At 41.0% G+C, this 14,090-nt stretch overlaps 1 protein-coding gene and 1 non-coding gene across 6 annotated transcripts in view; both read left to right on the top strand.

Moving 5' to 3' along the window:
* The window catches only part of AHCYL2 (adenosylhomocysteinase like 2), a 173,778-nt gene that overhangs the window by 137,007 nt on the left and 22,681 nt on the right, over positions 1-14,090 (top strand). For all 5 annotated transcript variants that reach the window (XM_047762911.1, XM_047762910.1, XM_047762914.1 and 2 more), the window contains exons 5-8: positions 2,558-2,660; positions 5,385-5,479; positions 9,438-9,544; positions 11,835-11,951. In XM_047762911.1, coding sequence (XP_047618867.1) covers positions 2,558-2,660; positions 5,385-5,479; positions 9,438-9,544; positions 11,835-11,951 — 422 coding nt within the window. The remainder of the gene's footprint in view (positions 1-2,557; positions 2,661-5,384; positions 5,480-9,437; positions 9,545-11,834; positions 11,952-14,090) is intronic.
* Positions 3,905-4,011, top strand: LOC125117827 (U6 spliceosomal RNA). Its single transcript, XR_007132735.1, has one exon. It is a non-coding gene; the product is annotated as a U6 spliceosomal RNA (small nuclear RNA).

The raw sequence follows: 14,090 nt of genomic DNA, 5'->3' as shown, positions 1-14,090 counted from the left end.
ACCATAGATCTTAGATGCTCTCTTCTGATTCCCCCCTCTACTCTTGTTTCTTTCTGTATTTCAGTTTGCTAATTTTTTATCTGTCTTCAAGTTCACTGATTCTATCCTCAGATATACCCAGTCTGATGATAAACCTAATGAAAGAATTCTTTTTTTTTTTTTTAGAGCCACACCTGTGGCATATGGAAGTTCCCAGGCTATGGGTCCAATTTGAGCTGTAGCTGCTGGTCAACACCACAGCTGTAGCAGTGAGGGATCCACCCCGCATCTTCAACCTACACCACAGCTAATAGCAACACCAGATCCTTAACCCACTGAGTGAGGCCAGGGATTGAACCCACATCCTCATGGATACTAGTCAGGTTCATTTCCTCTGAGCCACGATGGGAACTCTGTAATGAAAGAATTCTTAACCTCTGATCCCTTTTCAAAAAAATTTATAACGTTCTGTTTGACTTAGTTTTATACTTATCTCTCTCCTGAGAGTCCCTATCTTTTCATGAATATTGTCCATCTTTTTACTAGACCCCTTAACATAAATGTATTAATCATAGTTAAAGTCCCTGTCTGATCAAACATCTAGTTCATCTCAGAGTCTGGTTCTCTTGAATACTTTCTTTCTTGACCATGTGTTAGTTTTTTTGTTTGTTTGTTTTGGTTTTTTTACTTTATTGTGTGCCTTGAAATTTTATATTGAATGGTAGTATGTTAGTTTCTATTATTGCCATGAATTGGGCTGGATTTCAATTCTGTTGTTCTATACAAAAGACTTCAAATTCCTCCAAACCAGAAGGCTCTCCTCAGTGTTTCAGCCTCGCTCTCAGGCTTTCAGCCACTTCTTCACTTGCTTGCCACAGGGGGGTGCTCTCTCCCAGTGCATGTCCCACTTGCTCCTTGTTTGCTGGAGCTAGGCCTGGGTCTGGTCTAGCCTCAGCCTCAGGCAGGCCTCTGTGAAGGTAGGACTTTTTCAGTGTTCCCGCCTCTCTTCTCTGTAATAGCCAAACTTTGCCTTCTATCTGTGCTAGGTCTTAAGCAGAGATATTTTCCTCCTGCAGAGATAGGAGATCTTTACTTTGTGTCAGTGTAGGATGCTGGGCCCAAGAGAGTTTCTGCTATTCTCCCAGGAGCAGAGTTTTTGCTTCTACCCTTCCCCAGAAGCAGTGGATCTTTGCCTGGTCCCTGGTGGCAGGTATAATTCCTGTTTCTCTTGCTGCAGTTTAAAAGTTGCATCTTGTGAGAGAAGATTGAGGGCAAGTCCCCAGGTTGCATGCTTATCGTTTTGTCTTGTTTTGTTGGTTTTTTTGTCTTTTTGCCATTTCTTGGGCCGCTCCCACGGCATATGGAGGTTCCCAGGCTAGGGGTCTCATCGGAGATGTAGCCACCAGCCTATGCCAGAGCCACAGCAACTCGGGATCTGAGCTGCGTCTGCGACCTGCACCACAGCTCACGCCAACGCCGTATCCTCAACGCAACTGAGCAAGGCCAGGGATCGAACCCGCAACCTCGTGGTTCCTAGTTGGATTCCTTAACCACTGCGCCACGATGGGAACTCCTATGCTTATCTTTGAGGACAGCTAGTCAGCTTCCTGCCCCCAATCTTTCATGTCAGCCCTTGAGTAGAAGTCCCTGGAAAAGAGCTTCATGTGAATATGAAACCTCATGCCTGCGGCTACCAGAATTTTCATACTGACACTTTCCCACACTCAGCCTTTACTAATAATTCATTAAAACTTTAGCTATTTTTTTCTTACCCTAATGTATGGCAGCTACTCCCTTCCAACAGTGAAGCACTGTTCCCTCTCTCCTTAAAGGAATTTGTTGCTCTTTGGACTTCAGCTCCTCAGTTGCATTATGATGTCAGCTCTTCAATGGGCTCAAGAAAAATTGTGGTTTTGTAGATTATCCAGCTTTTTATTGTTGTTAGGGTGGAACTTTTCTTGCAGCTTTCTATATTCTAAGAAGAAACAGAACTATAAATTGGTCATTTTTAAAAGAGATGTTTTGACTCTAAAATCCTTGGTTTAATTAAAACTTACAGAGAGGCCCAATATGTTAAATGAGTAAAAGCATGGAGCTCAACTGGACTTTCCCCATACCTACCCCCAACCCTGGGCCTCTCCTCAAAAAGTATTGGAAGTTTCTGTAAAGCACAGTTTGAAAATCATTGGCCTCAGTTATTCCTAATATGCTTTCTCAAATTGTCAAAAATGTAAACCTCAACTTACTCTCCTTGACCAATTGTTTTGGCCCATGCTTGCTCATCTTCTTCTTCTTCTTCTTCTTTTTTTGTCTTTTCTAGGGCCGTACCTGTGGCATATGGGGGTTCCCAGGCTAGGGGTCTAATCAGAGTCACAGCTGCCGGCCTACACCAGAGCCACAGCAATGCCAGATTCGAGCTGTGTCTGTGACCTACACCACAGTTCACGGCAACACCAGATCCTTAACCCACTGAGCGTGGCCAGGGATCGAACCTGCAACCTCATGGTTCCTAGTTGGATTCGTTAACCACTGAGCCACGATGGGAACTCCCTCATCTTCTGCTTTCTCTTTAATATAGGTGCTTATGGAAACTCTGGGTGCCCTGGGGGCACAGTGTCGATGGGCTGCCTGCAACATCTATTCCACTCTCAATGAAGTGGCTGCTGCTCTAGCAGAAAGTGGTAAGATCTTTTGTATGTTCTTTTCGTCTTTGGGTAAAGTAAGTTTCCGTAAAGTTTCATCATTTCATTATATATCTATAAGGAAAGTTGACATTTAAAAGTTGTCTTGGAAGAAATATTCTTTTTTTTTAATTGGAGTATAGTTGATTTACAATATTGTGTTAATTTCAGGTGTGCAATAAAATGATTCAGCTTTATGTGATGTAGGCCAGCAGCTGCAGCTCTGATTCGACCCATACCCTGGGAACCTCCATATGCCATGGGTGCGGCACTAAAAAAAAAAAAAAAAAAATTCAGCTATATGTATATTCTTTTTTTCAATCCATTGTAGGTTATTATAAAATGTTGAATGTAGTTCCCTATACTACTCAGTAAATCCTTGTTGTTTATTTCATATACTGTATTGTATATCTGTTAATCCTGTACTCCTAATTTATCCCTCCCCACCTCCTCCTTTGGTAACCATAAATTTGTTTTCTACGTCTGTGAGTCTATGTGTTTTAGAAATAAGTTCATTTGTACTATTTTAGATTCCACATATAAGTAATATGATATTTTTCTTTCTCTGACTTCCTTCACTTAGTATGATAATCTCTAAATCTATCCATGGCATTATTTCATTTTTTGTCATGGCTGAGTAATAATCCATTGTGTGTATATGTGTGTATATATTTACATGTATATATATATTTATATGCGTGTGTGTGTATGTATACACACACATATACCACATCTTTACCTAGTCATCTGTTGATGGACACTTAGGCTGCTTCTTGATGAGTTTGCTCTCTTTCTGGGCTTCTCTTGTTAAATAAGATTGGGGTAACTGTGCTGCTTTACAGTCACGAGTATCTTCTTATGTCTAATATTCCATTATTAGTTAATGCTTTGCCTTGACTTGCTAATATTAGAGCACCAGTGAACACTATTCACTGTGTGAGATCATATGGATTAGAAAAGAAAACGCTTCAGGCATGGATGTGTGGTCCCATTGGTTCTTCAGCAGTATGCTCTGATTTAATGCTTCTGCTTCTGCTTGAGCAGTAAACAGGTGCTTCTGCTTCAGCAGTAAATAGGGCTTGACCTGGTAGATTAATATTTGATCACAGCAGTCACTGACACTTGAAGGACAAAAGAAATAAGAGAAATTTGGACTCTGCCAATTTCTTGCCTTTACTCTTTGGCAGCACAGCCCAGATCAGGATACCAAACACAGGGCTTTAGAGCTCTTAAGAAATCCTGGGATGCTCGCTTCAGCAGCACATATTCTAAAATTGGAACGATACAGAGAAGATTAGCATGGCCGCTGCGCAAGGATGACACGCAAATTCGTGAAGCTTTCCATATTTTTATCTGGAATCTAATATATGGCACAAATGAACCTTTCCACAGAAAAGAAAATCATGGATTTGGAGAATAGCCTTTGTTGTTACCAAGGGGGAGGGGGAGAGAGTGGGATGGATTGGGAGCTTGGGGTTAATAGATGCAGACTATTGCCTTTGGAATGGATAAGCAATGAGATCCTGCTGTGTAGCCCTGGGAACTATGTCTAGTCACTTATGATAGAGCATGATAATATAAGAAAAAAAAATCTATACATGTATGTGTAACTGGGTTACCATGCCATACAGTAGAAAATTGACAACACTGTAAACCAGCTATAATGAAAAAATTAAAATCATTATATTAAAAAAAAAGAAATCCTGGGGAATCTCTTTAGTGCATGACTATCTCTCTTCATAAGTACTTTGAGCATTTTATTTGTTCCTTAATTTGCATTCATTCATTCGTAAAGTCTTTATTAATGTATTATGTGTATGAAGTACATATATATAAATATATAGGCCAATTAGTTGTACATATGTATTCATTTCTCTTTTTCCTCAACAAATGCTTATTGACCTACTCTAGGAGATATTAGGACAAATGAGATGATGTCTTTGCATTCAGTTATACTGTGGTTAGGGGGAAAAGACATATAAATAATGATAATACAAGGACGTATGATAATGCCACAGGAGATCACAACCCACAAAGTATACTAGCAAAGAGCTTATAAAAGTTCAGATTCCCTGAGAGCTCACTTCCAGCTGAGTTAATAAAGCTTCATTAGGAACATGACACATAACTGGGCAATGAATTGTAACAACATTTTAACAGAGAGAGGAGAGGGTAAGAGTTTTCCTGATGAAGGGGATGGGATGACTATATGAAGCAAGAAAGATCAAAAAGGAGTTACTACTGTGGTGCAGTGGGTTAAAATCCAACTGCCGCTGCTCAGGTCACTGCAGAGTCGCAGGTTTGATCCCCAGCCTGGTGCAGTGGGTTAAAGAAACTGGCATAGGTGTAGTCACAGCGGCAGCTCAGATTCAGTCTCTGGCCCAGGAGGTTCCATATTGCCACAGGTGTGGCAGGAAGGAAAGAAGGAAAGAAAGATGTATATATTTCTGGTTTCTTCATTTTGCCATTAGTCATATTTTTAGCGTCTAATATACTCTTGGCCCTTTTGTTTGTCCTTTTTGGTCTGAGAAGAATAAAATGACCACCAAAGACAAAGGAGTAGGTGAAAGGGCTGTGAAGGCAATACTGATCAATGAAGAAAGTCAAGGCAAAAAGTACAGCAGAACGAGAGAGTTTGGAATTAGGAAAAACTAGCATCTTCTTGCCAAAGGGTCAGTCCTTTTTTCATCCCTTAATGGTCTCTTTTTGTTCCTTTTTTCTTAGGATTTCCTGTGTTTGCCTGGAAAGGAGAGTCAGAAGATGACTTTTGGTGGTGCATTGATAGATGTGTGAATGTGGAGGGCTGGCAGCCAAACATGGTGGGTTAGGTTTCTTTCTTTCTTTTTCTTTCTTTTTTTTTTTAATCACTTGTCTTTTTAGGACTGCACCTGAGGCACATGGAGGTTCCCAGGCTAGGGGTGGTATCAGAGCTGTAGCTGCTGGCTTATGCCACAGCCACAGCAACGCAGGATCCAAGCCAAGTCTGCAACCTACACCACAGGTCACGGCAACGTCAGGTCTTTAACCTACTGATCGAGCCACTGAGCAAGGCCAGAAGTAGAACCCATGTCCTTATGGATATTAGTCAGGTTCGTGAACCACCATGGGAACTCCCGGTGGGTTAGAGTTCTGCTAACACAATTCTGTTGGGGCCTGGGGTATAGAGAGGAGGAAGGGGATGGTGTGGGGGATGGTTTCCCAACAGAAAGGAAGGAAAATGTTTCCTTTACTGACTAATGTACCTGGGCTTCCAGCAGAACCAGATGTTTATGCTTACGGCATCCCAAGAATATCAAATCTCTTTATAGCCTCAAAGTGCTTATAGTTGTCAGTGCTGGTCTGCAAAGCACTCATACTCATCAGCAACATTAAAATGCTGCTCAGGGTTCACCATGACTGGTTAATGTAAGATTAATGAGTCACCGTCCCCTACCACTGCTCACCACCATTCACCACCAGCACCCCAACAACAACAGTGATTGAAACACACATGCACACACATAGCTCCTGTGGTACTTGGCTTTCTCTGTAGAATCACATGCTAAATTTGTAGTAAACCTGACAGGATTCCAAGTTCAAATTTCTTCTCTTTATTAATTTCTCACCTTAAGTAAGATGAATGGCAGTTTGAGGGGGATGGTGGTTTTGCTTAGTTTTTATTTTTGTTTCTTTTATTTCTTTTAACGGCCGCACCTGCAGCATTTGGGGATTCCCAGGCTAGGGGTCAAATTGGAGTTGCGGCTGCCTGCCCAACAAGGCGGGATCCAAGCTGCATCTGCAACCTACACTGCAGCCAGGCCAGGGGTTGAACCTGCATCCTGGTGGAGACTCCATTGAGTCTTTAACCCGCTGAGCCACAGTGGGAGTTCCTGTTTCATTTTTTAAAAGATCAAGTTCTTGGAATTCCCACTGTGGTGCAGCGGGTTAAAGATCTGGCATAGTCTCTGCAGCAGCTTGGGTCACTACTGAGGCATGAGTTCAGTCCTCAGCCTGGTGCAGTGGATTAAGGATCCTGTATTGCTGCAGCTGTAGTGTAGGTCACAGCTGTGGCTCACGTTTGATCCCTGGCCTATGAACGTCCATATGCCACAGGTACAGCTAAAAAGAAAAATCAAGTTTTTTGGTTTTTTGTTTTTTGTTTGCCCTAGCCTGTGGCAAGCAGAAGTTCTTGGCCCAGGGATCAAACCCTCACCATAGCAGTTACCCCAGCTGCCACAGTGACAACACCTGATCTTTAACCTGCTGCACCACAAGGGAACTCCTAAAAGACCAAGTTCTTTTTTTATTTATTAAAGGATAGTTGATTTTTGGATTCACAGTTCAACAGATCTTGGAAGACAATGAAAATAAACTTAGCATTTTTGGGTCCTTGGAAAAAAAACAAAGGATAGTTGATTTATAATATTGTGCCAATTTCTGCTGTACAGCAAAATGACCCAATCATGCATATATATATACACACACATTCCTTTTCTTATATTATCTTCCATCATGGTCTGTCCCAAAAGATTGGGTATAGTTCCCTGTGCTCTACAGTACAACCTCATTGCTTATCCATTCTAAATGTAAGTTTGCATCTACTAACCCCAGACTCCCGGTCCATCCCTCTCTCCCTTTGGCAACCATACATTGGTTTCCTATGTCTGTGAGTCCGTTTCTGTTTTGTAAATAGGTTCATCTGTGCTATATTGTAGATTCCATGTATAAGTGATATCATATGATAATTTGTCTTTCTCTGACTTACTTCACTTAGTATGATAATCTCTAGTTCCATCCATGTTGCTGCAGATGGCGTTATTTCATTTTAAAAGATCAAGTTCTTAAAGGCTGATAGAATATTAGATTTACAAGGGGAAGCAAAAAGTTGCACCAAGTATGATGCATTCCTACTTTACAAACCATTCTGCATATGAGTGAGAAAAGAAATTGGGGAACCTTCTGAAACAAGAATCCTTGAAGCTGTAGCCCAACTGTTGCTTGCTGCTAAAAACTACAGAGTAGGCTTCGCCTGGTACACAACAGTGAGAAACAACCTATCTTTCTGGATTCTGTGATCCAGGTCACACTGCACTAAATGTTGGTTTGAGGAAGCTGGATTTAAAGCCTTGGTATCCTGAAAGGGAAGGAGGAGTTGGCTGTAAGATGAGTCAACTCATTCCAGCAGAGTTTAACAGTGACAGCAGGAAGTGTGACTGACAGACACTAAAGGAGATATGCCATTGGGTTCTACTAGAAATGAAACATTAATTTTATAGTCATGAACATAGAGAAAACAAGGGATTGTACACAGTTTTTATACACTGTAGAGCCAACACAAACTGCTGGAAATGTTGGCAGAGAGTAAGACAAAGAATAAAAGCAACTGGACCCCAGAAAACAGGACCCATACCTTTTTGGATCCTGTCAAGAGCTAGTACTTTTACTTGCTTTCCAACCTCAGGAAGATTCCCAGGTGCCAAGAATTTTCTGCACTAGAATGACAGGGTGAGAATTGTGGGCTACAATCATTAAATTAATAGTAGCGATAGCAACTCCCTGAGTGTATTAGATACCTTTATTAAAAGGGAAAAGTGGACAAGGATAGTGAGACTCAAGACAGTCTTTCTTTGTCTCTGATCTTTTGTGTGATTAGGGACCAGAGGCTGCAAGGGAAAACTCCATGAGGGATTTCACACATGTAAACAGAGAGAAACTCAGAGGAGCCTTTTCATTTCTTAGGGCTTCTGTTCTGAGGGTTTCTACTGGGAGAAGATGGAGCACTGACTTGCAGTATGGAGCAGTGTAAGAGTTTTATTAAGAGTCCCACCTTGGATCTCTGCTCTTAAAATAAGGTTTAGTAGCATCAGAGAAAATAGATCCATCGTAAGAGCAGAAGCAAAAAAGAAATCAGGTGGTAGATGTGAGGTTGGAAATTTCGTGTACCCAGCCATCCAGGGTGGCAACTTTGGCACTTGTAGTAGAGTTGACAACTGATGGCACTGCCAAATGGGTGCACGTCAGCAGAGGGCAGCTCAGTCCTATGGGTCTTTCCTGGAGAGTAGGTGTATCAGTTTGGCAAGTCCTGCCAAGCATTTCTAACAGCTAGAGGAAGGGCTGAAATGCCACAGCCTACTGCCTAATAGTATTCTAAGCTGGTCTTTCATTAGCTTATTTATTATTCAGAAACTTTCCTCTGCTGATGAAGCTCCAGTGGGCACAGCATCCGAACCTGAAATAGTGATGAGCTGTTCAGAGGCATGTTTGCACACCTACATGCTGTGCAGTTCCCTGGTTATTTTTAATTTGGTTTATAGAGAGTGTGAGGTTGTGCTAGGCAAAACCCTACAGTGCTGCCTGATCATTTTGGGTAGGGGAATGCCTGTACTTAGAGAAAAGTAAAGGATTAACAAATACAGTTTTGTAAGCCATTGTTCTGGGAGGGAGACTAGTTATTTAAGCTTTAATTATATTTTAAATCCCAAATTTAACCCATATAAATGTGCTAATATCAAATTTAGGCTTTCTGACTTTTCTGCAGTACCATCAAGAGCTAGAGATCTAGATAATCAGTCAAGCTATTGGACCGTAAGAAAACCCTCACTGCATTGCTGTATATTTTGATCTAGCAGGTGTGTCCTGTGGGAACGTCACTTGGCTGTGAGAATTACAACTGGCCTTTCACCCTCATCGTCTTTTTCTTCAGTATAGTGACTGTTTGGTCATTATACTGGCTTTAAGTTATTGTGCATGACCATTTGGCAAATTTGAAATATGACATTATCAAGCTTATTGTTGCAGATCTTGGATGATGGAGGAGATCTTACTCACTGGATTTATAAGAAGTATCCCAACATGTTCAAGAAAATCAAGGGCATAGTAGAGGAGAGTGTTACTGGAGTCCATAGGTAAGATTTGACACGGTCACACCTGGATTTATGCAGCCTGGATATGTATTCTTGTAATCACGAATATAGAGAATACGTGATGTTAAAAATTGGAACCTGCCTAAAATGATGAGACCTGAATCTGCACACTTGTTTTTTTAATTAACAACACAAATAACAAACTTAAAATGGTAAAGGGGGAATGGGTGGGGAGCAATTGTCATCCTCGCATTTTCTAGTCATTGCAATGCAATGACTGCTTATCTTTTTTGGATGAATTCATTTACTGAACAAGTACTTTTTAAATTTTTCTCATTAAAGTATAGTTAATTTATAATGCTGTGCCAATTTCTACTCATCAAAGTGACTCAGTTATATATGTATGTATGTATATATATGTGTGTGTGTGTGTGTGTGTGTCTGTGTGTGTCTGTGTGTGTATATATATATATAGTGAACCAGGAACTACTTTAGAGACCATGCTCGGGATCTAGCAGTGGGGGAAACAGACCAAAACCTGGGCCCTTTAGGCTTATATTCTTACATGAAGAACCAGGATTTAGGGTTCTGTTTCTCAAATGAGCATAATGCCGTGAGTAAGATTGTTATCACTTCTGTTTCCTGTTATTCACCCAGAAAAGAACCTACAGTTTTAGGGAAGTAAATTCTGAATAAGCCACCATCAGTGTTTCAATATATTGTAATATTATCTTAAAATTGTGATCTTTTTGAATGTATAAAACTATGGGTTATACCATGTTTTCAAACCCTTAGAGAGGGATGAATTTTGTTTGTTTGTTTTTTGCTTTTTAGGGCCGCACCCATGGCACATGGAGGTTCCCAGGCTAGGGATCACATCGGAGCTCTGGCTGCTGGCCTGCATCACAGCAACACAGGAAGGGATGAATTTTGAATAAAAAACCTGGTTCTAATTTTTAGTTGACTTAACTTAAATAAAACCATATAGAGATATACATATTTATATATATACTGAAATGATAAAATTGAGACTTTTTTTTTTTTTGCTTTTATTGCTTTTTTTTGCTTCCACACCTGTGGCATATGGAAGTTCCCAGGGTAGGGATCCAATCAGAGCTACACCACAGCCACAGCCAAAGCCACTTGGGATCTGAGCTATGCCTGTGACTTAAACCGCAGCTCACAGCAGTGCCATATCCTTAACTCACTGAGTGAAACCAGGGATCAAACCTGCATCCTCATGGATACTAGTCGGGTTCATAACCTGCTAAGCCACAACAGGAACTCCTTAAATTGAGACTATTTGAAAGTTAAAATTGTTGCATTAGAGTCGTGGAATTAAAATAGTACTTAAGGAGTTCCCATTGTGGCTCAGCGATAATGAACCCAACTAGAATCCATGAGGATGCAGGTTCAATCCCTAGCCCACTCAGTGGGTTAAGGGTCTGGCATTGCAGTGAGCTGCAGTGTAGGTCGAGGATGTGGTTCAGCTCTGGTGTTGCTGTGGCTGTGGTGTGGGCTGGCAGCTTCAGCTCCAATTTGACCCCTGGCCTGAGAACTTCCATATACTGCAGGTATGGCCCTAAAAAGGGGGAAAAAAAGTACTTAAAAGGAATTCTCTGGTAACACCAGTGCATTAATGATCTGGTGTTGAAACTGCTGTAGCTTTGGTCACTGCTGTGGCTCAGTTTTGATCCCTGGCCCAGGAACTTCTGCATGCCATGGGCGCGGCCAAAAAAAGAAGAAGAAAATAGTACTTTAAGTTACTCTTTTTTATAATTAAAAAGAAATAAAATTAGTAAGCAATCCAAAATTTTACTTTTTTTTTTTTGTCTTTAGTTTCTTTTTCTAGGGCTGCACCTGCAGCATATGGAGGTTCCCAGGCTAGGGGTCCAATCGCAGCTGTAGCCGCCGGCCTACACCACAGCCACAGCAACGCCAGATCTGAGCCAAGTCTGCGACCTGCACCACAGCTCACAGCAATGCCAGATCCTTAACCCACTGAGTGAGGAACCTCATGGTTCCTAGTCAAGATTCATTAACCACGGAGTCATGACGGGAACTCCTAAAATTTTACATTTTAATCCTTAAACTTTAAAGGTAGATCAAAGATTTTCCCCTGTACCTTTTGACTAAGGTCTTTACTTCTAAGCTGTATACAAGGCTCTAGAAAGATACTCTTTATTTCTCCATATACACCTAACAGGATGAAACTAGTTATGTCTCAGGCTCTCATGCCTACTCAGTTAACATATTTGTGAAATTTGATATGAAACTGATGGTGGATTGCAGTATCTCATTGTTTTATGTTCTTGATTTCTTTCATCCTCAGGCTGTACCAGCTATCCAAAGCTGGGAAGCTATGTGTCCCAGCCATGAATGTCAATGACTCAGTTACCAAACAGAAATTTGACAACCTCTACTGTTGCCGTGAATCAATTCTTGATGGGTAATGTATCATTATCTTTGGGATGAACTTGAGTTGCTGAATTGAGGTTCTAAATTTTTTTTATTTTAGTTTTTTCTGGAAATGATTGTGTAGCACCTCTGAATCTGTCATCACATCATACTCAATATTTTATAACCCAGAGCTACCATTGCTATCACTATTACAAGCAAATCTATTTTTTTTAAGAAGTCAGACCAGCCCCTATCTATTGGTGGCAGAGTTTTTGCTTTGGACCCTGAAAGTCAGTAACAAAGGTCATTATAAACAAATAAGTAAGTATCTTTGATGATTTAGGAAAAGGTTCCTTGTGTTTCTCTTCTAGGTCAGGTTGTCAGTTCTTAAGCTCCAACTATCATGTAATTCTCTGGCTATCTGGGAGGTTGTGGTGAGCAAAGGGTCATTTCCCAGACGCATTTCTAGTTTTTCAAACCTGTAAAAACTGCAAGTCTGGGAGTTCCCGTCGTGGCGCAATGGTTAACGAATCTGACCAGCATCCCTAAGGATGCAGGTTCGATCCCAGGCCTTGCTCAGCGGGTTAAGGATCCAGTGTTGCTATGAGCTGTGATGTAGGTCGAAGAAACGGCTTGGATTCTGTGTTGCTGTGGCTGTGGTGTAGGCCAGCAGCTACAGCTCCAATTCGATCCCTAACCTGGGAAGCTCCATATGCCATGAGTGTGGCTCTAAAAAGCAAAAGAAAAAAAAAAAAAAAAAAGAACTGACAAAAATCTACCTAAATATACAATATCAAACACCATGCTTTTGCAGTGCCCACATTCTGTTTCCACCTTTGTGTCCTGACATTCCTTCATTCTTGCTAGGAAGACTCAGTAATTGCCTATGTGAAACTAGTCAGTTTAGAATATTGCCAAGCCAAATGGTTTCCATCCTGTATAGGTTAAGGGAGAAGCAAAGAAAGGGCCTGTAGGCCACACTACTAGCCTGAACCCCTGGCAGTTTGTGACACCACAGGCACTGGAGCACGAAGGACCTTGATTTGACAACTGACTCTCTCATTTATTACCTATGAGGCCTCAGACTAGTTATTTAACCTCTGTGTCTATTTCCTCATCTGTAAAATGGTGGCAGTAAGACCTACTTCACTGAATTGTTGTGAGGATTAAATGAGATAAGGTGTGAATCCTGGTGTTCAGTGTTAGTTCTGTTGCTGCTTCATTCTGGAACCGTACAATAATGTCTAGAATTGAGTTAGATCTTAGGGAAAGACTTTTGCTTTGAAATCTTTTTATTTTTGTATAGTAGGGAGTGATATCAAATGCAAATTCAAACTATTGTTAATTATTACTCTTTATTTTTTTGTCTTTTTTTTCTTTTTCTTTTTCTTTAGGGCTATACCTGTAGCATATGTAGGTTCCCAGGCTAGGGGTCTAATCAGAGCTGTAGCCGCTGGCTTACGCCACAGCCATAGCAACGCCAGATCTGAGCCGCATCTGCGACCTGTACCACAGCTCACGGCAACGCCAGATCCTTAACCCACTGAGCAAGGGCAGGGATCAAACAAGCAACCTCACGTTTCCTAGTCGGATTCGTTTCCGCTGTGCCATGATGGGAATTCTCTAATTATTACTTCTTGGAGTCAACAGTATTATCATATAGATTGGACATCTGAGTAAATTCTCAACCTGTCAGTCTGTTAATAGACTGTCCCTAGTTCTGTACACATATGTATGTTATACAGTGTTGGCTTTGTACCCAATAAAATCAATAATGATCTGGATATATACTCATAAAAATATTTGCTCATACACAACAAAGTTTCTTTTAATTTTTAAAAATTTGTTTGGCCACACCCACAGCATGTGGAAGTTACCAGGCCAGGGATCAAACTTGCTGTGGCATCACCAGATCCTTAACCTGCTGTGCCACATGGGAACTTCCCTAAGTTTCTTTTATATTTTTCAAGTCCCAAGTCTTGGCTATAAGTTTAATCAAAGATGCATAAAGATACCTCTACTGGGTCATGGACAGAGTCCCTCCTAAGCAGTGTCTTACAGATAAAGATACTTTAATGTCAGAAATGAATGAAAGTGAGAGTAAGATGGAAGCAGTGGAGCAGGAATTAAAGTTAATTAACAAATAGGGGAGTTCCCGCTGTGACCAAGTGGGTTAATGATCCAGCTT

Source organism: Phacochoerus africanus, chromosome 16 (genome assembly GCF_016906955.1).
Source record: "Phacochoerus africanus isolate WHEZ1 chromosome 16, ROS_Pafr_v1, whole genome shotgun sequence".
Taxonomy (NCBI): Eukaryota; Metazoa; Chordata; class Mammalia; order Artiodactyla; family Suidae; genus Phacochoerus; species Phacochoerus africanus.
This window is presented reverse-complemented; position numbering and strand designations above follow the sequence as displayed.